At 52.8% G+C, this 24,759-nt stretch overlaps 1 protein-coding gene across 1 annotated transcript; it reads left to right on the top strand.

Annotated features, from left to right (window-relative positions):
* Window positions 1-6,163: 6,163 nt before the first annotated feature.
* On the top strand, window positions 6,164-23,132 carry TFAP2E (transcription factor AP-2 epsilon). The gene is made up of 7 exons (XM_039251730.1): window positions 6,164-6,190; window positions 6,499-7,002; window positions 7,511-7,562; window positions 18,823-19,045; window positions 20,388-20,506; window positions 21,042-21,183; window positions 22,850-23,132. Exons 1-7 carry the CDS (start codon window positions 6,164-6,166, stop codon window positions 23,130-23,132), a joined length of 1,350 nt encoding a protein of 449 aa, XP_039107661.1.
* The last annotated feature ends 1,627 nt before the right edge of the window (window positions 23,133-24,759 follow it).

Here is a 24,759-nt window from a genome sequence, read left to right on the forward strand (position 1 = left end):
CGAGCAGGCCGTTGACCTGCAGTCCACACCCTGTACTGCCAGAGCCGGACTGCAAATTCAGATAGTGCGGTGGCCAGACCTAGTTGGTGCTCCTGTGTACAAATGAAGTGTTGACCTCGAGGGATTCCAAGTAGTATTGCCACATCCTCTAATCTCTAAAGACAAGTCAGAAACCCTAGTTTTTATGCAAAATCTGATTTTCGAATGTTGATCTTTTTTTTTTTTTTCCATGAAATCACTACTGCCCCCAACATCTCCAGGCCAAATGTTTTGTACAGCAAAACATTTTAAGCAACTAGCTGTTCACCTCTGTTCTATGCCAGTGAGAATGAGAAGGGGCCTGAGAGCTTCAGCTCAAGACTGAAGCCAAGCACCTACTGCTTCACCAGGCCTGAGCAAGGCTCTCAGACTGGAGCCAGACCTGCCCACGGCCCACACACTACACACGTCTCCACCGAGGCCCACAAGCCAACAAGCATTCGCTGAGCACGTCCCATGAGCCTGTCTTGTGGTTGGCCATGCATAGACAGAGGAACATTTGTTTATTAGATGTACTGAAAGTAATGTTCTTAGCATGGAGTCCTGGGGGGGAGGGGGGTAAGTATGTAAAGCTGCCCTCAAGCAGCTTAAAATCTAGAAAGGAAACAGACAAGGCAACATCTCCTAGAGGTATAATCAGTTGCTCCTATGAGGGTCTGAATAAAGCATGGCTGGAGCATGAGAGCCTCTCAGCCTTGCTGAATACATCTGGGAAAGCTCAGGAAGTATTTGCTCTGAGACATGGGGGTGAGGAGAGGCTTGCCAGATAGACAAACAGAAGAACAGCAGGTATAAAGGCATGTGAGCTTAGGAGCTGCACGAAGCCCATTATTGTTACAGCAGAGTGTAAAGTGAGATGAGGTTGGACCAGTGGGCATGGACCAGATCTCACAAGTTGTGGTGTGCCATGCTCAGAAAGATTAGATCATGGGATCCTTCTGCAATTTTTTTAGCAGACTGGATGTGATCCAGTTTGCATTTTTGAAAGATGACTGGCTGCAAAGGGGACAACTGAGGCAAGGAGCTCAGAGAGGAGGTACTAAGTCTGAACTAAGGCAGTGGCAGTGAAGATGGAGAAAATATAGGTAGGAGTTAGTTAATAGGGCTTGGTGATTAACTGTAAGTGAGGAGGGATAAAGAGCCCTCCCGGATACCTGATCTGGGCCACTGAGTGGATAATGGGGCCATTCGCTGGCACCGGGAACACTGGGAAACAGGTTAATGCAAAATACAAGCTCATTTTGGTAAATGGTGAGTTTGTGCTGCTTGTGGAATATCCAGGGGGAAGTTGCTTTCTGCAGTCTGGAGCTCAGAGAGGTCTGGGCAAAGTGACAGATTTGGGAGTTGTGGGTGTAGAGTCTTAAAGTCATAGGAGTGGCTGAGAAGGAAAAGCCTAGAGCAAGCAGCAACCACCCAGTGTCCCTGCTCTCAAAGTACTGGCCCTCCTGAGGTGGAGTCAAACCCTGCAGAAGGACTTAAAACCCAGGCTGACTGAGCTCTGTACTTTTGTGAGGGATGGTCAGAGAGTTCTGGGCTCCTGAATGAGGAAGGTGCTAGGCTAACTTAACAAGACCAAGCTCGCTCTTGGCAATTCAGCTTCGAGGGAGAAAGGGGGACGTAAGCTTCAGTTGTGAAATATAACCACCAGGTGGCGCCTCAGCATCTCCTTGTGCCAGATTTTCCCCACTCTGCCAACAACCAGCCAGACCCAGGGCAGGGGAGATGGCAAAAGGCTGGGAGGAGGATGGCTGTGTTGATCAATAAAGAAGCCAGGCCTGAGTTTTTTCTTAACATTAAATCCAAATGCAAGCTCTCTTTCTGGAAAGAGAGGGAATTATTTGAGCCTGGGAGAAGAGCATTATGCCAAGCATGCCAAATGGTAGCTTATGATATCTGAACATGAGCACCTATGTGTCAATATATGTCCTGTATTCCATGTGTAGGTATGTTTCCCAAGTGTGTCTCAGTTTATGTTGTGTGCCCCATGTGCCCAGGAAAGCCTGCATGTGTACCCCTGTGCATATCCACATAGGCCTCCACATAGGTGCATCTGTCCCAGAGAGTGAGTCGGCAAACAGCAATGCCCTCCTCCATGACTCAGCAAGTGAGGAGTCCCTTAGCCCTGAAGAGTGACAGAGTCTGCAGTCATAAAATTGGTAGTTTTCAGAATCCCCCAAAGCAGTAGCAGATCATGAACATCCGTCTCCCCAGTAGCCATAAGCAAAATCATTTATCAGATGATGTCCTCAGATTACACCTAGTTTCTATGTCTAGCTACCAAGGGTCATGGTCACATGGAGGCTTCCTAAGAAGATCCCTCAATCAGCTAAGGAATTCATAAACTCATCCACTCATCATTTATTTAATAAGCATTCACTGAGCACCTGCCATGCACCAAAGCCAGTACAGGATATAGTCTCTGTCTCTCCTTTCATCTTCTTGTGAAGCAGTTCATGAAGCAGAAAAGAAAAATCAGTTGCAGCTGTGAAGAGTCTGGAATGCTAGTTAGGGTGTTTAAATTTTTTTTCCCTGAAGACGGGCCATGAGGAGCCCCAGGAAAGTTTTCAGCAGGAAGCTTACATGGTCCAGTCACTTTTTTTTTTTTTTAAGAGAGAGAGAGACAGAGAGAAAGAATGAGTGGGGGAGGGGCAGAAAGAGAGGGGACAGAGGATCTGAAGCAGGTTCTTGTGGTCTCGAACTCACAAACCATGAGATCACGACCTGAGCCAGAATCAGATGCTTAACTGACTGAGCCACCCAGATGCCCCTGTGGTCCAGTCACTCTTATTGCTAAATGGAATTGGAGGTGCATCAGAAGAGTCATGAATGAAGAAGGCAGGAGACCAGTTAGGGAGTTGTTGTAATGGTCTAGGCAGTGGTTCTCAAACATTACTGAGCTTCTGAGTCACCTCAGGAGTTTATTCAAACACAGATCTCCAGTCCCCACACTCAGGTTTATTGCCTCAGTAGGTCTGGGGTGAGGTCCAAGAAGTAGCACTTGTAACAAGTTTGCAGACGTTGTAGGTGATGCTGGCCCAGGAAGCATGCTTTGAGAACTCTACTGGTCCATGAGAAAGAGTATGGGAGCTTAAAGGGCTGACAGAGGGGTGGAGAGAGATATTTAAGAGTTAGAAAGACAACACTCTATGAGGATTGGCTTATGGGGGTGAAGGGAAGGTCAGAGTCTGGGATGACTTTTAATTTGAAGGATGGTAGTGTCATGTACAGAGCTGTAGAACACAGGAGAAGAAGCCTGTTGCAGTGGGTGGCGGGGGTGGAGGGGATGTCAAGTTCACTTGAGAACGTGGAAAGTTTCAGATGGCTGCAACAAGGTGTGTTGAAGAAATATCCACCTGACAATTGCATCTATGGGTCTGAATATCTAGTGAGAGATACAGACTAGAGACAACAAAGTTGAAAGAGAATGGCCTACTAGCAGTCACTAAAGTCTTGAGAAGGAGGGGCGCCTGGGTGGCTCAGTTGGTTAAGCATCCGACTTCGGCTCAGGTCATGATCTCACGGTTTGGTTCGTGGGTTTGAGCTCCGCGTTGGGCTCTGTGCTGACAGCTAGCTCAGAGCCTGGAGCCTGTTTCAGATTCTGTATCTCCCTCTCTCTCTGACCCTCCCCTGTTCATGTGCTCGCGCGCTCTCTCTCTCTCTCCTTCTCAGAAATAAATAACACATAAAAAAATCAAAAATAAAATAAAGTCTTAAGAAGGAATGAACTCACTCACTCCTGAAGAGTGTAGACAGGAAGAAAATGTGGAAACCTCAACACTGAGAATGAATAACTGCCATGAAGGACATGGGTGAACAATGAGATAGAAATGGAGGCTGAGGAGTGGTCAGAGCAGAAAGAAAGAGAATGAGGCAAGGAGGGAGTGTCTTAAGCTGCAGTGAAGTAAGGGCAGAAAACCTGAGGAAGCCCACTGAACAGACAGCCCATCCTCTCATTCTGGCCTTCCCAAGCCTGCTGGAGAGAGTGAGGGATCCCCAGAGCTGGGCACAGGCATTGCCAGCCTTGCCACTCCTGGACCTCCCCTATAGGCTTCCACCAACTTGCATGCCGTGCACTAACCCACATACACCTGTCCTGGAGCCTCGCTTCTGATGTCCTTTGACTGAATTTGAGGGTAGGGGAGAAGGGGTCTCATCACAGACTCACACATCCATATATACAGACACACACAAACATACTCCAGCCCTCTGGTCTGTCCTGGGCACAGAGGTGGCAGCGCCGGCCAGCTTGTTTCATCCACCACCCTAGCTGGTGGATCCAGTTTCCAGAAAGTTCTTAGAGATGCTGCTTCCAGCCTCTTCCCTCTCCCACAGCCCCCCAGGCTGAGATGACCCAGACCTGAACTCTACACCTGCCACGTGCCTCTGGGATAGTCCCCTCAAGTCTCCTCCACACACATTCCATGGGTCCATCTCCCTGTCTTCTGTAATCTACCTCCATGTTTTCACCTTTCCTTTCTCATTATCTGGTTCACTGGAAAAGGGTCTCAGAAAACATCTAGTCTTCTCTGCGCTCCCCTACTTGGTGGCCGCTGCTATTGAAGTTATGGGAACTGAGGTCAGAAAGGAAGAGGGACTTGCTCAAGAGCACAGGTAGGTGGGAGTCAGAACTAAATTCTTAGGTGCCTGAGTGGGAGGCAGTACAGGATAGTAATTCCAAGCACTATATATAGAGGCTGGAGGCAGGCCACCCTGGCTCTGCCACTCACCTGACTGCTTAACCTTGGGCAAGTCTAGTTCACCTGTCTGTGCCTCGTCTTCCTCACCAGAGAATGTGAGACTGATAGAACTCAGTATTCATCAGGTACTTAGCAAAGTAACAGCACACTCTGTCATAAGTGCTTGCTGTGATTATTTTCTATATGCCTTGGCCTGAGCATCTTCTTGCTTTTTTTTTTTTAATCATCTTTTGCTTTTTAAATTCTTATTCCTCTTATTCCCTTTCTTTCATCCTGGCCCCTGCTTCTCAGGACGAGAGGGCTGGGTTTGGGGAGAAAGGTGGAGTGACTACAGAGGCTGAAATGGACTTGAGAGCCAGCCAGTGCCTGCCATGATAACACACACACAGCCTGCCCACATAAGTGTGATGGCTGCACACCATTATGTAAGTCAGTTACACACATATTCAATCAGCCCAGGCTCTCGTGACTTCAGAAATATTTGGAGCCCTTCTCAGATGGAACCCATCCCAACCTCCCGCTGGACAACTCTTAGTTTGTGTGTCCGGGTTCCTCAGACCCTGGCTTGGCATTGGGAGTTATCAGCCACCACAAGGCTGAGTGAAGAGGGCACTCTTAGAGGGTCTTTGATCAAGAAACATTCAGAAAGATTGTGATGGTTCCCTCCACACGCACGTACATGCATACACGCTGACACGCGGGTGCACATGAGCCAGGGAGCTTGAGTCTTCAGCTCACAAACTTCTTCCACATTGACGATGGCCCCATCCACAGTCCGGTGAGGTGGTTAGCAAAAGGACGGATATCCATTTTACAGACTAGGAAGCTGAGGCCCAGGAAGAGCAGCTCTGTGCTCACAGGCAAATAAAGGCGATGGAGCTGAGATTCAAACCCAGGACCCCTGCATCCTACCTTCCAACCCTTCTCTGTTTCACCACAGCTGGGGTTTGAGGCCAGAAGGCGGCTCAGACCAAGCGGGGGCTGGATTCACGCCCCCGCTACCCACCCCATGGGGTCGCCCCAAAGCCACGCCTCCCCTTGAACGGTCGCTGGGGAGAAGGGAGAAAGCGGCCACAGCGTGTCTCTTTAATGCGCGCCCCGGAGGCCCAGCGCGCCCCCGCCACTATAACTGGAGTGCATGGAGCGGGCTGCGCTCAGAGCAAGAAGGGCGGGCGCTGGGCACCCGTTGACCGACTTTTCCAAGTCCGATCAGCGCCCGTCCGGCCCACGTCCCGCCTCCATGGATCCGCCCGGGGGCGCCCACAGCTGAGGACCCGACGCCCGCCCGGCTCTCGGCCGGGTGGCACCCCGCCGCCCCCAAAGCACCCCCGCGGGCTGTGTAGGCTCCCCGCGCCTCTTCCCGCAGCGCTCGCCGTCGGGCGAGGGCGCCGCCGCCGCCACGCCTCGTGCCCCGCGCCGCCCGCCGCATGCTGGTGCACACGTACTCTGCCATGGTGAGTAGTCTCGGGGCCCGCGATCCGGGACCCCGAGGGCGGGACCCGCCGGACCTCCACCTCCAGCGAAATCTCGGCGGGAGGGGGCCACAAGGACTCCCCCAGCGGCGGGCGCGGCGGGCGCGCGGGAGGCCGCCGTCCCAGCCCGAGGCTCCGGCGCCCGCGGGCCGCTCCCGGACGGACAGACCTCAGGCCCCCGGACGCGCGCAGGACGGCAGCCGGAGGCCCGCGAGCTGACGAGGGTCCTCTCGGGCCGAGGGCCGTTCAGCTGCCAGCGGGACGCCTAACGTGCCCCTCTCCTTCCCCAGGAGCGCCCCGACGGGCTGGGCGCCGCGACCGGCGGGGCCCGCCTGTCGTCCCTGCCCCAGGCGGCCTACGGGCCGGCGCCGCCGCTCTGCCACACGCCCGCCGCCGCCGCCGCCGCCGACTTCCAGCCGCCCTACTTCCCGCCGCCCTACCCGCAGCCGCCTCTGCCCTACGGCCAGGCGCCCGACGCCGCGGCCGCCTTTCCTCACCTGGCCGGGGACCCGTACGGCGGCCTGGCGCCCCTGGCACAGCCACAGCCTCCGCAGGCGGCCTGGGCCGCGCCTCGCGCCGCCGCCCGCGCCCACGACGAGCCGCCCGGCCTGCTGGCGCCGCCCACCCGCGCCTTGGGCCTCGACCCGCGCCGCGACTACGCCGCCGCCGCCGCCGCCGCCGCCGCCGCCGTGCCGCGGCTCCTGCACGGCCTGGCCGACGGCGCGCACGGCCTGGCCGACGCGCCGCTCGGCCTCCCGGGGCTGGCGGCGCCGCCCGGCCTGGAGGACTTGCAGGTGAGGCCCGAACCGGGAGGGGCCAGGGCCGGGCGCGGCGATTCAGGGCCCTGGCTGGCGGCGCGGAGACGAAGGCGGGCGCCCCGCTTTTCTCCCGGCCTGCGACCCCACGTCTGGGTCAGAGGCTGCCTGGCCATCAAGGCGGCCTCGCACCGACCCAGCGGCAGCCCCCGGGCGTGGTAAACGGGCAGGGGTCCGGCCGCTCCCCTAGCTCTGCGCTGGGCCGCGTGGGGCATCCGCGCCCCCACTGACAGCCTGGGCCTGGAGCGAAGAGACGCGGAAGAGTTGCCTGTCCGAGGTTCAGCACTCCCTCTTCACGCGGCAGGGCGAGGGGTCCAGGGCTCCGGCCGCAGGGCGGTCCTGGTCCCGCGGGTGGGTTGCCACCCCGGGCGTGGGTGGGCAGCGGAGGGCAGAGCAGACAAGACCAGGACCGGGGACTGCAGGAGCTTAGGAGGTGACAGAAGACTAGGTCCACAAGCACCCTTACCACTGCCTCCCCTATTTGCAGGTCATGGATGAGCCGGGAATGAGCCTTCTCGACCAGTCCGTGATCAAGAAAGGTAAGGAACAGCGTGCATCTGCCCAGCGCAGAACTGGGCGAGCCGGTGCAGGCGCCCCAGTCCCACCCCCCAACCCCCTTCCGGCGCAGAAACCCATTTCCCCATGGAGCTTGCCTCCTGTGTGTCGCCGGGCTCAGTGGCCAGCCAGCGGGCCCTCTCACTAGTCCGCTAGAGGGGCAGCAAAGGCTGGGGTTCTGTCCAGAGCCGGGCAGCTGGGCAGCTTTGTGCGTTGGCCCCAGAGCCTGCGGCCTGGGGTGGGCTGCGCCCGTCTTGCTCACTCGGCTCCTTGGGCCTTGGAGCCACGCGGAGGGACTTGGCCTCTTCCCACCAAGGGGAGGGCGCTCCCCAGGGTCTGGAGTTAATTTGCAGACCGAGTTAAAACTACTTCCCTGTTTCCTAAGAGGTGGGAATAGGGGTGCCATTCCCATGGATTTCATTAAGTGATTTCCACACGACAGAACCTTACCATTTCCTAGCCTGGCCAGCTTTCCTTTCCAGGGAAAGGCCTTGGGGTCGATTAGGGAGTGGGAGAAACTAGAGTTTCCCTGGAGAATCTGCTCTTCCTTCAGGAGCCTCTTTCCACATTTAGGGCCATAGGAGTTGGTGTGTGAATATCGTAAGTTAGTCTGAGTGCAGGAGAGCCAAGGCCTGCCTGCTCCTGGATGTCCTGTGTGAGCTCGGGATCCTGCACACATCTATATGTTTCTTTTCTAGGCGTCTTTCTGATATTTCTTGGTGTGTAAGTATGTCTCTGTTGCTGAGTGTGTGATGTGTGTCTACTATGTTGGTGTGTATTTCTGAGTGTTTGGGGTCTATATGTGTGTATCAGCGTCTTTGTTGTGTCCTGGAATTGGTTTGTTTGTTTGTTTGTGGTGCTGAGGATCTCTAAGCATGTGAGGATCATTCCCTGTGTGTTTTTTGGGGGGGTGTTTGTGTCTCTGCACTAGTAAAAGACAGGGATTTGAGATCTGCCCTCCAGTGGATTTTCCAGCTTGGAGGACCCAGTTCTGGACGTGCCAGGAAAAGGTGAGAAAGAGAGAGAATGAGGCACAGAGAGTCAGAGGGGTACAGGCTTTGGGCGGGCTCCTTAGATTTGAGGTGGGTGCCCTGGGAGGAATTCCATGAAGCCTGCAGTACCTGGGGCTGCTCCTGTGGGATTTGGCTCCAGTTGTTTTTCAAAAGAATGAATTCAAGCCCAGGCATTGTTTGCCCTCCCCTGTTCAGGACTGGGGTGGGACTGGGGTGGGGTTGGGGGCTGGACTTCCAAGAGCTGGGGCTGGGTTACCAGGGACTGGGAGTTAGTTGGACAGCCTAGAGTATGTTGGGGGTAAGATGAGGGACAGGCTTCCTGGAACTTAGGAGGAGGGGGCCTCCAGGTATTGGGCTGTGTCACTTGGAAATAGGGATGTGGAGAGGACCTGGGAACCCGGCTTCCTGGAGTAGGAGCTGAGGTGGCAGGCGCTGCATTGGTTTAGTGGACTTTTTGGAATTCGTCTGAAGAAAGAGCTCGATCTGCAGTTGGCAAGAGCCTGCCGCTGGGCCCCCAGTTCCCGACTTCTGCCCAGGCTGGAGAGGCTCGGGGGATGGAGCTAGGCTCACCCACTCCTTCGACTCCTTCCGGGAGGCTGGTGGCCCGCGTTTTGGGAAGGATCTGGGGACCTTCTGCCCTGGGGAAGGGTAGAAGGATCAGCTGGGGGCTCTGACTACCTTAAACCTAATCTCCAAGCCAGAGCCAGGTCAGAAAACTGGCTGCAAGGAGGAACTGGAGTTGTCCCGAGTCGGTTGCTCTCAAAGGACATCAGCTGCCATAAATTGCGGGTCCTAGGTGCGCGCGGGAATCCCCAACGGCGATCCTAAGACCGCAGTGAGTGCAGCCGGGATCGTCCAGAGGGCTCCGCTCTGGGCCTCGCGGGGAGGATGTGGGCGCTGGTGCGGCGCGGGACGTCCCGGCCACGGGCGCGCACGCCCGCGGCACCGCAGTGCCAGCCTGCGGGTGGGCGAGCGCAGCGAGGTGGAGCGCGGCGACCTGGTCGCCCCACTCCGGACGACGAGTCACATAGCCCGGAGGGCTGCAGCAAATGGAGAGGGGTGAGAGCCGGGGACCCCTGCGGAGGGGAGGGCCCGGTTCCGTAGCCGCGCCTTTGGAGAGGAGAGACGGTCAGTGCCTGCGCTTTCGAGCTTTGCAAACGCCGAGGATGCAGATCTGGTCCCGGAGGTCCTGACCTAAGGGGCTGCGGGGGCAGGCGATTGCGCGGAGCCGCTGTGGCTAAGCAGACGGCGGGGCTTAGAGCCTTGCGCGCCGCGGGCAGTTTTCGCCTGGGACTTCTGTTGTAGCTGCGGGACTCCGGGGGGCCGTGGATTAGCGTCCTTCTTCGCCCTCAGGCCCTACCGATGACATCGAGAGCCCCTGTAATATCCTAAAGGCCTGTGACACCCGCCGGGCGTGGTCGGGGTCCCACCGGCCCGCCGGGGCCCTGGAATTACAGAAAGTCCTTCTCGGTAGCTGAAGCATCCGATTCCTCCAGCTCCTCTCGGCCCTGGAGGGAGCGGCAGCTGTGTCGCGGGCGGTTGAGATCATGGGTGCGAAACAGAGGCAGCCCCAGAAGCAGCCTTCCTACAGCAGGGTGTCTCCGGGGAGGGGAGTCTGGAAGCTCTCGAGAGCCCAGACCCTGGTTGTAAAACTTTCTCTACTCCAGGCACCGGTCCTGGAGGGGCGGGGAAGCGAAGCCTCGGCCCCCACCGTGCACGTCCCCCGTCTGCTGCCCCTTGCAGCCATGGTGTAAGTCCGGGGGAGGGAGGGGGGTGGCAGATAGAGCCGAGGCCGACCCAAGGAGAGGCGAGGAGCCCTCCATTTTCTGCCCACGTTTGTTACCTACCGTTTTTGCAATCTGTCCTAGGGGCACGGAGAGCAGGCGGGACTGGTGGTGGAGACAGACCAGGATGGGAATAGTTCTAGCCGAGAAAGGTAGTGAGGGGGATCCGTACTAGTCGCTTGGGAGCTCAGAGGAGGAGCACTGAGTGTCTGAGGCTGGGGGGCTTCCTACAGGAGAGGCTAGGGTGGGTCTCCCTAGGTGCACGGGTGTTTGTTGAATGAATGAGTAATGGGTTTTCAAGTCTGAGTGCACTGGGAGAGACGGTATACGATATTTTTACCACACTAGGTACAGCATGTGCAAATGCCCTCCACTGTGGAAAAAGCCAGACAGGTTAAAAAGGTTAAAATCTGCAGGGTTTCTATAGCCACAGCTGGAGGGGAGTGGTTAAAATGAGAATTAAGATAAATAACCTCCTCCCCACCAGGAGAGTGGGCAGTTGCCTAGTTGAGGGTGGGCTCTCTGGTCCAATCTCACTCAGGGTCTCCAGGGTAGAGGCTGAGGTAAATAGCCGCCCTGTCCTCTGCTCTCCTTGGCTCTGGGAAAGGAAAGGAAGAGGGAGGGTCTGGACTTCTAAGTGCATCTCCACACGGCCAGGCCTAGGATGGGGTAAGTGAGCTACTCACCTCTGAGGCAAGGTTTAGATAAATATCTCAGTGCAATATTTTAAAATAAGAGGCACCGTCAAAAATCCATGATAAACAAAAATCCAAGTTTTGCATTAAGACAGGATCTGATCTGGCACTTTTATTTTTTATTTTTATTTTTTTTTTTTTTACAAATAGTTTATTGTCAAATTAGTTTCTACATAACACTCAGTGCTCATCCCCAAAGTGCCCTCCTCCATGCCCATCCCCCCCTCCCCCCCACACCCATCAGTCCTCAGTTTTTGTCAGCATTCAAGAGTCTCTCATGGTTTGCCTCTCTCCCTTTCCCCCACCATTTCCGCCCTTCTTCTCCCCCTTGTTCCTCCGTCAAGTTCCTCCTAATCCTCCTATACGTGCAAACATATGATATTTGTCCTTCTCTGCCTGACTTATTTCGCTCAGCATAACACCCTCAAGGTCCATCCATGTTGCTACACATGGCCAGATTTCATTGTTTCTCATTGCCATGTAGTATTCCATGGTATAGATAAACCACATCTTCTTGATCCATTCATCTGTTGATGGACACTTAGGCTCTTTCCATGTTTTAGCTATTGTGGAGAGTGCTGCTATGAACATTGGGGTACATGTGCTCCTATGCCTCAGCATTTCTGTATCCCTTGGGTAAATTCCTAGCAGTGCTATTGCTGGGTCATAAGGGAGTTCTATTGTTAGTTTCCTGAGGAACCTCCACACTGTTTTCCAGAGGGGCTGTACCAGTTTACATTCCCACCAACAGTGTAGGAGGGTGCCCGTTTCTCCACATCCTCGCCAGCATCTAGAGTTCTCTGATTTGCTCATTTTAGCCACTCTGACTGGTGTGAGGTGGTATCTCAGTGTGGTTTTGATTTGTATTTCCCTGATTAGGAGGGATGCTGAGCATCGTTTCATGTGTCTGTTGGGATCTGGCACTTTTACATTCCTGCCTCACCTGTCTCCCAGGCCTCTGCCCCAGAAAGAGACTGAAAAACCAGTGCCCATGCAGATAGTTTGGATGGTGGCCGAGGGCCACATGGGGCAGGGGGTGAAGGTTAGCCCAGAGGAAACTTAGTCAGCAGGTCCCATGAGGAGAGATGAGGAGGCTCCAGTGGGCGGGGGAAGAGTGTCGATACCCCTCCTGTCTGCTTTTCTCCATCTGCACCTCACTGCCATGGGGACCAGTGTACCCTAAGGGTGGGCTAAGGAACCACATACATCAGAATCCCTTGGCGGTGCTTATTTAAAAATGCAGATTTCCGGGGCGCCTGGGTGTCTCAGTGGGTTGAGCGTCTGACTTTGGCTCAGGTCATGATCTCACAGTTCATGGGTTCGAGCCCCGTGTCGGGCTCTGTGCTGACAGCTAGCTCAGAGCCTGGAGCCTGTTTCAGATTCTGTGTCTCCCTCTCTCTCTGACCCTCCCCTGCTCACGCTGCCTCTCTCTCTCTCAGAAATAAATAAACATTAAAAAAAATTTAAATGCAAATTTCCTGGACACCACTCCACACCCACTGAGTGAGAGTCCTTGGAAGCATGGCCCTGGAACTTGCACTTTTTAAACAGATTTGTTGAAGTAAAACTTACATGCCTAAAATCCACCCATTTAAGAGTATAATTTGATGATTTTTAGTAAATTTATAGACTTGTGTAGCCATTACCCCAATCTGCCTTTTTTAAAATGTTCATTTATTTTTGAGAGAGAGAGAGAGAGGGAGTAGGGGAGGAGCTCAGGACAGAGGAGGGCTCTGTGCTGACAGCAGGGAGCCTGATGAGGGGCTTGAACTCAGGAACCAAACTGTGAGATCATGACACCTGAGCCCAAGTCAAAAGTCAGACGCTCAACCAACTTAGCCACCCAGGTAGCCCCACAATCCGTCTTAGGACATTTCCATCATCCTCTCCCCCAGATTCCCTCACTCCCCTTTGTAGTTAATTCTTATTCTCACCCCAAGCCTTAGGCAACCACTGATCTACTTTCTTTCTATAAATTTGCCTATCCTGGACATTATATCAGTGGAATGTATAAATATGCAGACAGTTCACTAAACAACGTTTTTGAGGTTCATCTGTGTCATAGCAGGTGTGAGTAGTTGACTTCTTCCCGCATTGCTGAGCAGTAGTCCATGGCATGGAGGAAAAACATTTCGTGTATCCATTCATCAGCTGACACTTGGACTGTTTCCACTTTTTGGCTACTATGAATAATGCTGCTGTGATCATTCATATGCATGTCTTTGTGTGGACATATGTTTTCATCCCTCTTAGGTAAATTCCTAGGAATGAAATTGCTTGGTGTTATGGTAAGTTTGTATTTCATTTCTTAAGAGACTGGCATGCCTTTTTCTAAAGGGGCTCTTCTGTTCTACGTTTCCACTAGCAGCATAGGAGAGCTCCAGTTTCTCCACATCTTCAACTACACCTGATCGATTTACAATAGCCATCCTACTGTACCTCAGTATAGCTTTAATTTGCATTTCCCTAATGGTTAACAATGTTGAGCACTTTTTCACGTGCTGATTAGCCATTTATGTATCATTTTTAGTGAGCTCTGTTCACATATTTTGGCCATTTTCCAATTGGGTTGTTTATATTATTATGGAGTTACAAAGCTTCTTTATATATTCTGGATACTTATGCTTGATCAGATATGTGATTTGCAAATATTTTCTTCAAGTTTATGGTCTGTCTTTTAATTTTCCTAATAGTGTCTTTTTTTAATTTTTTAAAAATGTTGTATTTATTTTGGAGAGAGAGAAAAACAGAGTGCAAGTTGGGGGTGGGCAGAGAGAGAGGGAGAAACAGAATCCAAAGCAGGTTCCAGGCTCTGAGCTGTCAGCACAGAGCCCAACGCAGGGCTTGAACTCACAAACTGTGAGATCATAACCTGAGCCGAAGTCAGATGCTTAACTGACTGAGCCACCCAGGCGCCCCTCTTAATAATAGTGTCTTTTGAGGTGCAAATTTTTAAATTTTACTGAGTCCACTTTTTTTTATGGACTATGCTTTTAGGGTTGTATCCAGAAACTCATTTCCTAGCAAAAAGATTTTTCTCCTGTCTTCTTCTAGACAGGACTGAAATCTTAACCAGCCTCTGGGAGAGTCTGTTGCATACTCCCCATATGCAGTGGTCAGACAGTATCTACCACCTGTGGATGGAGTGTGTAGACACGGTGTGAGTCTTGTCTGACAGACTGACAGACTAGGAGCTCTTGTGTCTGTAGTAGAAGTGTGTGTATCTTAATGGCTTCTGCTCGTGTGACAGGGGTGGGAGCTGGGGGGTGGGGAGCACACCATGAATAGACCACTTCAGCCTCAGGAGTCCCTGGTGTGGGAGGCAAACACCAGTCTCCCTGCTTTGCAGACTGTGCTAGTTCAATGGCTATCTCCATGACTGTCCCTTTCTCATGCCATCCCCTTCCTAACTTTGGGTTCCGTCCCTCTTGCCATTTTTGAGGGAAGAGGCTCTGAGGACAAGTGGGGGAAGCAGCAAAGTCTGTCATTCACATACACAAACACACGTCCACCTGTCACGCACCTACACTCTGCAGCACGTGTATTTGCATAAACCCGGCACACACTCTATGTTTACCTCTATCAGCAGGAGCAAAAGCACTTGCAGATCTCCATATGCTGCCACATTCCTGCAACACCCAGGAGGGCAGAACTGTGTCTGTGGACAGCTGGGGACCAGCGCGCCTTCAGTGAGCAAGTGTGTACATGCGCCACCTTGCCCATTGCACTGTCCATGACAGGCATCGTGGTTTGTGCACATTTTTGTGGCACACAAATGCTCACATGTGTCCCCATTTGCACATGCACAAACAACCCCACACAGCCTCAGTCTCTCTCCCCTCTCATGGGGCCTGGCTCAGGGAGCCTTTGGTTTGAATAGAAACTGGGATGGAGGAGGTTGCTGGAGGAGAGAATTCTCTGTTTCCTTTAACTACTCCCTCTGGCTAGGGATCATGGGAGGGAGGATAGTCCTTCTATCCTTTTTATTTTTAATTTATTGATTTGTAGGGTTGTTTTTTTTTTAAGTTAAGCTTGAGGCCTAAGTAACCTTACATGTATATTTCTCTGAATTTTGACAAATATAAACATATAGTCATGTAACTACCACAATACGATATAGAATAGTTCCATCACCCCTAAAAAAGTCCCCTCAAGGCAGAGGGACAGAGATGAAGAGGGAGCCTGTTCACAGGTCTGGGAGACCCTGGGGCGGGAGGTGGGGATGGCTCTGATTGCCTGTCCAGTGTCCGTGTGTCTGTGGAGTTAGGACACCTTTGCTCTGCACTCTGGGAGGGGACTGGGATTAGGGAAAGGTCAGCAAGGCAGGATCAGAGCCTGTTTCTAATTAAAATGCTGATATTTTGTCACCAGGGCTTGCTTTTTTACATTAATTCTTATTTTTAAAAAGATTGGATTAAAGTACTGTTTATCGTGCTTGCTGAGTTTTTGGTGCCCCCTTAAATCTTAAATTTTGTTCCCAAGGCGAGTGCCTCTCTTGCCTCACCCTGGTTGGTCCTGCTCTGGGGACAGGGAACTTGCCTGGAGTAGAGTGTGTGCTGTTCATCCTCCCTACATTCCACCGCCCTCTTCCCCCCCCCCCCCGCCCTTTTCCACCCCTCCCACTCACCTCTTGGCCCCTCCCTGGTGCCTGAATGGGGACCCCAGGAGGAAGGGCAATTTTACCACCAGTCACTAACAAAGGGATGAGGCCCTCCTGACACTCACCCTCTCCCCCAGTCTGGGCTGTGGGCCATCACTCTTTTCCCCATTTCAGGCTTCAAGGGCCCTCATTCCATTCATTTATCCCACATTCACTGATGCCCACTTATGCCAAGACCCTGCCCTCAAGGCACTGCTAGCTGGGAGGGAAGACAGCTGTGGAAGCATACATGAAGGTTCAGCGTGATAAAGTCAGGGCATGAGGGTGAGGGGGGGCCAGGGAGCTTTGCCCTGGGAATGGTGCCCACATTGACGCTTGGGAAGGAGGAGGCCTTCTGGGGGTGCAGGGGGTGGGTTGGAGATGGACGGTAAGCAGTTCTGTGGGGCTCAAAGAGTTCACACGCTGGTGGTCCCCCATCCCAGGTAGCACTTAGCTATGTTCTAAGTGGCCTGTGCTGGGTCTTTAAATTTTTGAATTGGTCATCAGGGTTCAAAGATCCAGAGATTCTACATAGAAATCCAGAATCCTGGTTTCATCAGCAAACAAACCAACCTGGAGTTCTGGCACTGTTGGTGTGTCCTGAGGGGTAATCCTCAGCCAAGTAGGCTTTCCATAGGGCAGCCCCAGCCCCCCACACCTCTTTACTTGTTACCTATTGTGTTCCCCTCTTTGAAGTCTAGAGCCATGCTGTGTGGGAGCCACTAGGCATATGTGGCTATTGGGCACCTGAAATGTGGCTAGTCCAAATTAAGATGGTCTATAAATGCAAAACACGCATTGAATTTTGAAGACTAAGTACAAGAAAAGCAGGTAAAGTGGCTCATTAATAATCTTTTAAATAGTGATTACATATTTCTGTGATAGTATTTTTGACACATGGGGAAAATAAAATATATTAAAATTAACCTCACATGTTTTCTTGTTACTTAAAAAAATTTTTTTTAACGTTTATTCATTTTATAGAGACAGAGAGTGTGAGCAGGGGAGGGACAGAGAGAGAAGGAGACACAAAATCTGAAGCAGGCTCCAGGCTCTGAGCTGTTAGGCACAGAGCCCAACACGAGGCTCGAATCCATGAACCGTGAGATCATGACCTGAGCTGAAGTCAGAAACCTAACTGCCTGAGCTACCCAGGCACCCCTCCTTTCACTTTTTTTAAGTGGGGTACTAAAAAACTTACATGTATATATGTGTCTCACAGTATATTTCTGCTGATCAGTGTGGGTCGAGAGCCTAGAGGACAATTGCGGAACCAGGCAAGAGGGGCAGGCAGCGGCCAGGACACAAAGTGGGCAAAGGTGGGCGTTATATGCAAGGCGCTATGATGGTTAAGGATGTGAACTTTGGAGTCTGTGATCAGAGTTCAAGACCGATTTCTGCTCCCTACTTTCTGTAGCATCCATCCGACCCTCCCTGAACTTTCAGTTTCTTCAGTTTGGCATAGGGATGGAAAAGACCTATTCATGTAAAGCACTTGGGATACAGCTGGCACTCGCTAAAGGATAGGTGACATCATTCTGCCCAGCTATGATGCAGGAATTTGATTCACAGGGAAGTGATGGGCCCTGATGGGTTTTAGTCTATAGATTGGTATGTTTCAGAAAGATCCCTCTAAAGCAGGGCAGGGAGACCAGAACAGAGCTGTGTCGAAGGCAGGAAGTGAGTGAGTGCCTGTGCACCTGAGGAGAAGTGACTGCATCCAGGGCCCAGAAGGAAAATGAGAGCCTCAGGACACAGTGACGGACAGAGTGAGGTGGGAGAGGGCAGTGTGGAGGGCATCACTGAGGCTTCTGGCTGAGGGACCTGGTGGGGGTGGGAATGAACATCCAGACGGAAAAGCTGGAGGGGCTCAGCCAGGCTGGGAACCGGTCAGCCTTGCTTACCTCTGCGCTCCCTGGCACACAGGGCTCAGCAAATAGTTGCTGAATGGCTGAGGGCTAAGAGTGCTCCCTTTGAGACCACAGTCCAGGGCTTGCTACTAGTTCTCAGTCTAGCAGCAGTGTGATCTCAGGCACAATGCTTCACCTCTCTGGGTTTCAGTCTTCCCATCTATAAAATGGGAATAGTAAATATAGCCTCCCTCATGGATTGTCCGGAGGATTCAGTGAAGTTATCCATGTAAGCACGTAGCATAGTGCGTGCTCAGTTAACTGTTGGCCTCAGGCTTCCCACTAATCCGCATTCCCCGCCACCCCCCGCCCCATACCCACACACAAGGACTGCCTTCTCTCCCATCGCTCTCACTTCCTTGGAGGAAGAGAAGCCCAAGTGGAAGCAAGTACTTCATTCAATTATTCTCCCTTCCCCTTGAGGCTAAGCAGGAGGATAGAGGTTAGACCACAGGAAGAGCTTTCTTTCTGAGCCAAGAGTATCTAAGTGTGTTTGAGAAAAGAGTCCCTTCCCTGCCCTACATAGATTAGTAGATAGTTTTTGGGAAAGGGGCTGTGGAGTGTATCTCTTTATTCCGGTCTCCTGGAGCATCCCATAGTGACTTGTCAGGGAGGGGGACAGCATCAGAGGCCTAACGGGGCTGTAACCTTCTTGCCCTCGGCATGTGGGACTCCAGAGTCTCCAGGCCTTCACTGATCTGGGGGTGGAATGTGGGGATCACAAGCAGGCAGGGGAAGCTGGGGACTCCTTGTGTTTGTGCAGACCTGGCCGGGCCCTGCTGCAGTGACTCGGGGAGCCTGCCTCTGTATTTCCAACCCTCTCTTTGGTTGCACCCGACCAGACTCCAGGACTCTGCAGAAGCTTTTTGAGTTTTAATAAGGAATCAGTCTCACGCAGCAAAGGGAATGCAGGTTCAGGAGGCAGACAACTCCAAGTTCAATTTCCACCACCCATTAACTGAATGGACTTGATTGAGTCACGTTAACCTCAGTGTGCTTCAGTCTCTTTGGGAATTCGGGACAGTAGGAGAGCCCTCGAGCGCTGGGATGCTTAGATGCGGCTGTGTGCCCTCATGTGGCACGGTGCCCAGCGCACAGTCAGTGCTTCCTCGGTTCCCCCTCCGCACAGCGGGCTAGCGCCCGTGTCCTGTGGTCCCTGGCTCAGTGTTGTCTCTCTCCCTTGCTCTCGCTTCTGTTCTGCAGTCCCCATCCCCTCCAAAGCCAGCAGCCTCTCGGCCCTCTCATTGGCCAAAGACAGCCTGGTTGGTGGCATCACGAACCCCAGTGAGGTCTTCTGCTCGGTGCCAGGTCGGCTCTCACTGCTCAGCTCAACGTCCAAGTACAAGGTGACGGTGGGGGAGGTCCAGCGGCGACTCTCACCTCCCGAGTGCCTCAATGCCTCCCTCCTAGGCGGTGTCCTTCGCAGGTAGGATGGCCAGACCACAGTTCCCTGCCCAAATCCATGGCCATTTCAGACCTTCTTAGGGGAGGAGAGAGGGGCCAATCTCACCCCAGGCCACAGCCTCATCTCCATCTCTGCCTACTTGGGGAATTGTGCATGTTCTGGGGGGATGGCCTGGGTCCTCATCAGCTCCTACAGGTCTGTGGGCTTGGGGGTGGGGGTGGAGAAAGAAGCCTGGTCACTGAGAGGGGATGGAGGGCTCACCCTTGTTGGGCAGAATGGACAAGGCCTGGTCTAAGGAAGAGAAAGTGCCGCCTTCATCCCCTGCCCCAAGAAAGGGACCCCGGGATCCAAGGCCCATTCCCTGTGGAGCACAGGCCTCTCTGGTGTGTTTGTGTTTTGAAGTCCATGGTCTGTCTTCATAGTTGGGTGTCTGTCCCTCTGTGCACATCCTGTGCCTGGGTAGAATATTTGTACTTCAGGGCTGGGAGTTTTGATGTGTCTGAGGACAGTGTGTGATTGTATGTGTGTGGTATGGGGGATAGCCAGAAGTATATGTTTCCATGAGTGAGGGTTTCCTGTGTTACTTCTAGTGGGATGTGTTGGCTAGAGTGTGTCGCTCTGTGTGTGACTGCATGTGCTTCGGGAGGTAGACGTATGTGTGTTTATAGGCCTGTAGCTCTGTGTGGAGGCTGCATTTGTGCAGATGTGAGGGCATCTCTATTCCTGGTCTCTTTGAGCACCCCAGAGGGGCTTGTGTGAGTCCGTGACTGTCAGTACATATGTCCCTGGCTTGGTGTGAACATGTGTTTCTGTGTCCCTATGTGCCCCTGAGTCTCTGAGTCTGTGTGTGTCTGCATATGCCTGACTCTGTGGGTATGTGTGTGTGTCCTTATTGCCCTGGGTGTGTGTTCATCTGTGCGCGTGTTCATATATGTGTCCCTGGGTGACTGTGTGTGTACCTGTGTCTCTCTGTGCGCATGTTCTGGCATGTTCTGCACACAGGTCTGTGTGTCTCTGGGTATCTGTGTATGGCTCAGCTGGTGTGCTACAGTGGGGAAAAAGGACCCCAAGATTCTGGCCTACCCTTCCCCACCCCAAGCTGTCCGTGCTATTGAGAGGATTAGAGAGAAATGAGTGGCCCTTAGAGCTGGGTGCTAGGTCCCTCACCCCCATCTTGGCTGCAAAGCCAGTGAGGCTAGGATACTGGGAACAGGCTGAAAGAGGGCCCCGAGCATCCTCGGGTCCAGACCCAAGCCTCGGCACAGGCTGGTGGAGGCAGTAAGGCCCTGTTGGGGTCACTTAGCCAGATGCTTCTTTCTGGTCTTCATTGTGTATGTCTGTCTCTCTCTTGGTGCATGTCAAGGGCCAAGTCCAAGAATGGGGGCCGCTGCCTGCGGGAACGGCTAGAGAAGATTGGGCTCAATTTGCCAGCCGGCCGTCGCAAGGCCGCCAACGTAACACTTCTGACTTCACTGGTGGAGGGTGAGTGAGGCCTGAGGGTGGGTGTGAGTGTGAGCATGAGGGCAACTGTGTCACCCGTCACCCACCATGTACCTGTGACTGTCCCTGACATAGGAGGGTGCGTCATGTATAATAAGGGGTGTGTGTGAAGTATGTGTATAGTCTTTGTGTGCATGGGCATGCATGTAACATGCAGGTGAACAGGAGTTATAGGGGGTGGGGCCAGTGTTTGGAGGTGGTAAAGGGATGAGGGGGAAGAGCCCCTTCCCTGGAGACTGAGAATTTGGGCTCAGTCATCTCGAGCCCAGGCTCTGGGATACATGGTGGCCTCAGCTGCTGCCCCTGAGCTCAGAGCCCATCCCCTGCGGCCCCAAGGGAGGGCAATGGGATCAGGTCTGGGGCTGCTCTGAGAGAGAAACCATAGGAAGGTATCTACCGAAGCAGGATGGGGCAGAATGGCCCCTAGCCAGGGGGTCTGAGGTTCAAGGCTGTGCTCCAGGCTTAAAGGTATGCCTGGCTGTAGTGGCAGATCATCGCTCTGCCTCTCCTCCCCCAGGAGAGGCCGTGCACCTGGCTCGAGACTTTGGCTACGTCTGTGAGACTGAGTTCCCGGCCAAGGCAGCTGCCGAGTACCTGTGCCGACAGCACGCTGACCCCGGGGAACTGCACAGCCGCAAGAGCATGCTGCTGGCCGCCAAGTGAGTGAGGGCGCCACGCATGGGTGTTTTGGGACACTGTGCACAGGCTGTCATGGGCACCATGCACAGGCACGTGTAGGTGCAATGCAGACACAAACACCAAGCATGGGCGCAATGGACACCACTCGTGCACACGTGATGTGCAAGTGGCACCACAGGGGCACACGTGGACACGTGAACATACCTGGGTTCCATGCATCAGCACAAACCGTGTCACAGACAGGCTTACATGGGCCTATGTGTGGGTCCCACACCTCCATACACTGCCCCGTGGCATCACCAGCCCAGTCCCAACGCGGGTCTTGCTTCCCCTGCCTGAGCCTTGTCCATCCGTCCTTTTGCTGCAGTGACTTCCAGCAGGGCCCCAACACACGCCCAGCTGCAAGGTGACCCTCCCTGGTCCTTGCCTCACACCTGACCCCTCTGCAAGTCCCCTCACTCACTCAGATGCTGCCACCTCAACTCTGGTCTCCTAATCTCACTCCTAGACCTTCATCCCAGGGCCCCACTGTTCCCTCAGCCTTCCTGCACCGCTCCTCTGCCCATGAACCTTCAATGGCCCCCCAGCTACTGCACCGATTTTCAAAGGTTCTATGTGGATGCCTGTTTAATTCCATTCAGATTTCATTTTTAAAAGGGTCCCATTTCAAGAAGAGAAAGAGAGAGGGAAGGAAGGTTAAGTCCAGACTCCTTTGAGGACTCTACAATCTGGCCAGCACAAACCCCACTTACCACAACTGACTTTCTCACTCTCTCCTGCGCTCACACCTTCTGCTTAGAACAACATCCAGTCCCCCACCTAATGCAGTCCTAATACAGTCAGATCCCACCTCCACCCTCCCTCCTTCGGGGCTTCCTAGGCAGAAATGGAGTCACAGACTCAAGGGACTGCCATGTCTCCTGGGACCTTTGAGTTCATATCGTAGCTGGAGAAACATATCCAGGGCAGGGCTCCCCTCACTCATTAATCAGCGAACTCCTCAACTCTTCCTGGTCATGTGTAAAATGCTGACCGGGTTCCATGGGGATGCAGAGGTGAGACGGGAGTTACGTTCTCCTGCCTGAGCCACATGCAGGATGAATAGTGGCCACAAACTGGAGCTAGACTCAGATCTCAGCTTAATCACTCGGGCAGGTCACCAAACCTGTCTGAAACCAGTTTTCTTACATGGTGAGGATGATAATAACAGTTATGTATTTGTTGTGGTGATTAAGTGAGATGATGCATACAGTGTTCTTGGCATAGCATCTAGGCCTCAACTCATGTTCACTGCTATTATTTTAGTTCTTCAAGGCAGATTCTGGACTGTTCCCTAATCATTTCAAAGACAAAGTTCTGTGAAGCACTGGGTGTTTGGGATGGGAGTGGGGGAGGGGATCAAGGAAAGCTTCCTGGCTAAGGTAGTAGAGCTGGACTGTGAATGTGGGTGGGACATCCACAGGAAGAGATAGCGGGGTGTTGGCACATGCCATTTACTAGCTGTGTGATATTGGGTAAGTCCGTTAAGTCTCTGAACCAGTTTCCTTGTCTATAAAATGGGTATGACCATCATTTGCAGACTATTGACAGGGTCAGCAATCATATAAAAATTGCCCTGCACACAGTAGGTCCCCCTCTAGGCTCAGCCCTTTGTCCTCTAACCTCCACCCCTGCTTCCTCCACCAGGCAGATCTGCAAGGAGTTTGCAGATTTGATGGCTCAGGACCGCTCACCGCTGGGCAACAGCCGCCCAGCACTCATCCTGGAGCCCGGAGTACAGAGCTGCCTGACACACTTTAGCCTAATCACCCATGGCTTTGGTGGGCCCGCCATCTGTGCTGCCCTTACTGCCTTCCAGAACTACCTGCTGGAGTCACTCAAGGGGCTGGACAAGATGTTCCTAAGTGGTGCGGGCAGTGGGCGTGGGGACACCAAGGCTTCAGAGAAGGATGCCACGCACCGGAAATAACTGCTTCTTCCGCTGCCTCATCCGGAAGGGTTTCCCAAGGCCTGAAATGAGGCCTTAGTTCCTGGGGGTGGGTCTGAAATGATAAAAAGGTGGAGTTCGAGTCAGGCCAGAAAGAACATTCATCCAGAGACCTGTGAGTGAGAGGCTGGAGAAGGGAAGGTGGCCTCTCTATGGTGGTTCATTGATAAGTGAAGGGCCCGGATGTCTGCCGCATGGGCACAATCTTCTGACCCTTGATTGCTGAGAAGTGCTTGGACAGGAAATTGGCAAGGAGAAGCCTGGTCTTGGGCTGAGCCCTGCGCCTCAGGGCGCCTGAGCAGTGGTGGATTCTCCTAGAGGCCGAAACCTTGCTGCTTTTACTGATGGGAGGAGGGAAATTGCTGACAAACCAGAGGTACTGAGGAGTTGGTACCCCTCATCCCAAATCTCCTACCCCCAGAAAAGAGGAGCTGGCAGGAGGTCCCCATGGGTTCCTTGGAACCTTTCCACTCTTGGAAAGAAGTGGGCAGGAAGAACCCCCAAGGAGCAAAGATAAAGCACAAATAACAGAACTTGAATCCAGGCTGCACTGCACAGTCCTGTTGCTGTCTGTCCTATTTATTTATGTATGTTGTAATTAAGTTTGAAAGTTTAAAAATGTCGAGTGCAACTTATTTATCCTAATGAGTGGAGAACTCATTTCACTGTTTTCTGCTTATGCACCAAGATGTCCAGCCAGACCAGGATGGAGAGGGTGTTTTTGCTCGCAAAGGGCTGTGGGTGGGCTGGGAGGGAAGATTGTATCAGGGACCCTGAGGTTGTCACGGGGATTTTGTATTCGCTGTTGTTTCTCTTGACCCTGCAGTCCATGTACCTCTTCGACTCTGATTGCTTTCTTATTCTTAATAAAACCTTTTCATTGGGTATGAAACCTCCCTGTCCTTCTTCAGCCCAGGCCTGGATTTGCTTCTCAAGAGGGCAAGGGGCCTCTAAGGGGGAATCATCGGAAGGGGCTGTGGGAACCTCTGTATGAGGGGCTGCAGAGAGTGGATCTATCTGCTTTGTCAGTGTCTGTTATTTCTGTTTGTGTGTGTGAAGTACTCTTGTGACTTGGTGGGCTTGCGTGTAAACGTGTCAGTCTGGCTGTTAGGCCTATGTGATATGTTACCACGACCATTGGTGGTGGGTCTGTATACGTCAGCATGAATGCTGGGGACTATGCGTGTATGTGTGTGTCCAATGCTAATTCGGCTCAGTCTTGAGGATTTCATCTGCTAGGCATCTTTTCTTTCCTGTATCCATCAGTCTCTCCATCTACACAATCATCTACTAACTCACTCCCCAAAGCACTCATGTTCTAGTGTACCTTACAAAACATAAATCTTTCCCCATTTATTTCCCTTGCAGTTAAAGTTTTTGAAAGATCACTACCTCTACCGCCACTTCCTCATCTCCAATTCACTCTTTAACCCACCTCAATCTGGCTTCTACCCCTACCAGTCTATCGAAATCCACTCAGCAAGGTCATCAACAGCCCCAATGTCAAATCCAAAGGCATTTTTCTCTGGACTTAGCAGCACTTGATAAGGCTGACCACTTTTTCTCTTTTTTGAAACACTCTTCTCTGTGGCTCCCAACTTCTGGTTTG

Source organism: Hyaena hyaena, unplaced genomic scaffold (assembly GCF_003009895.1).
Source record: "Hyaena hyaena isolate Hyena2069 unplaced genomic scaffold, ASM300989v1 scaffold_397, whole genome shotgun sequence".
Lineage (NCBI taxonomy): Eukaryota > Metazoa > Chordata > Mammalia > Carnivora > Hyaenidae > Hyaena > Hyaena hyaena.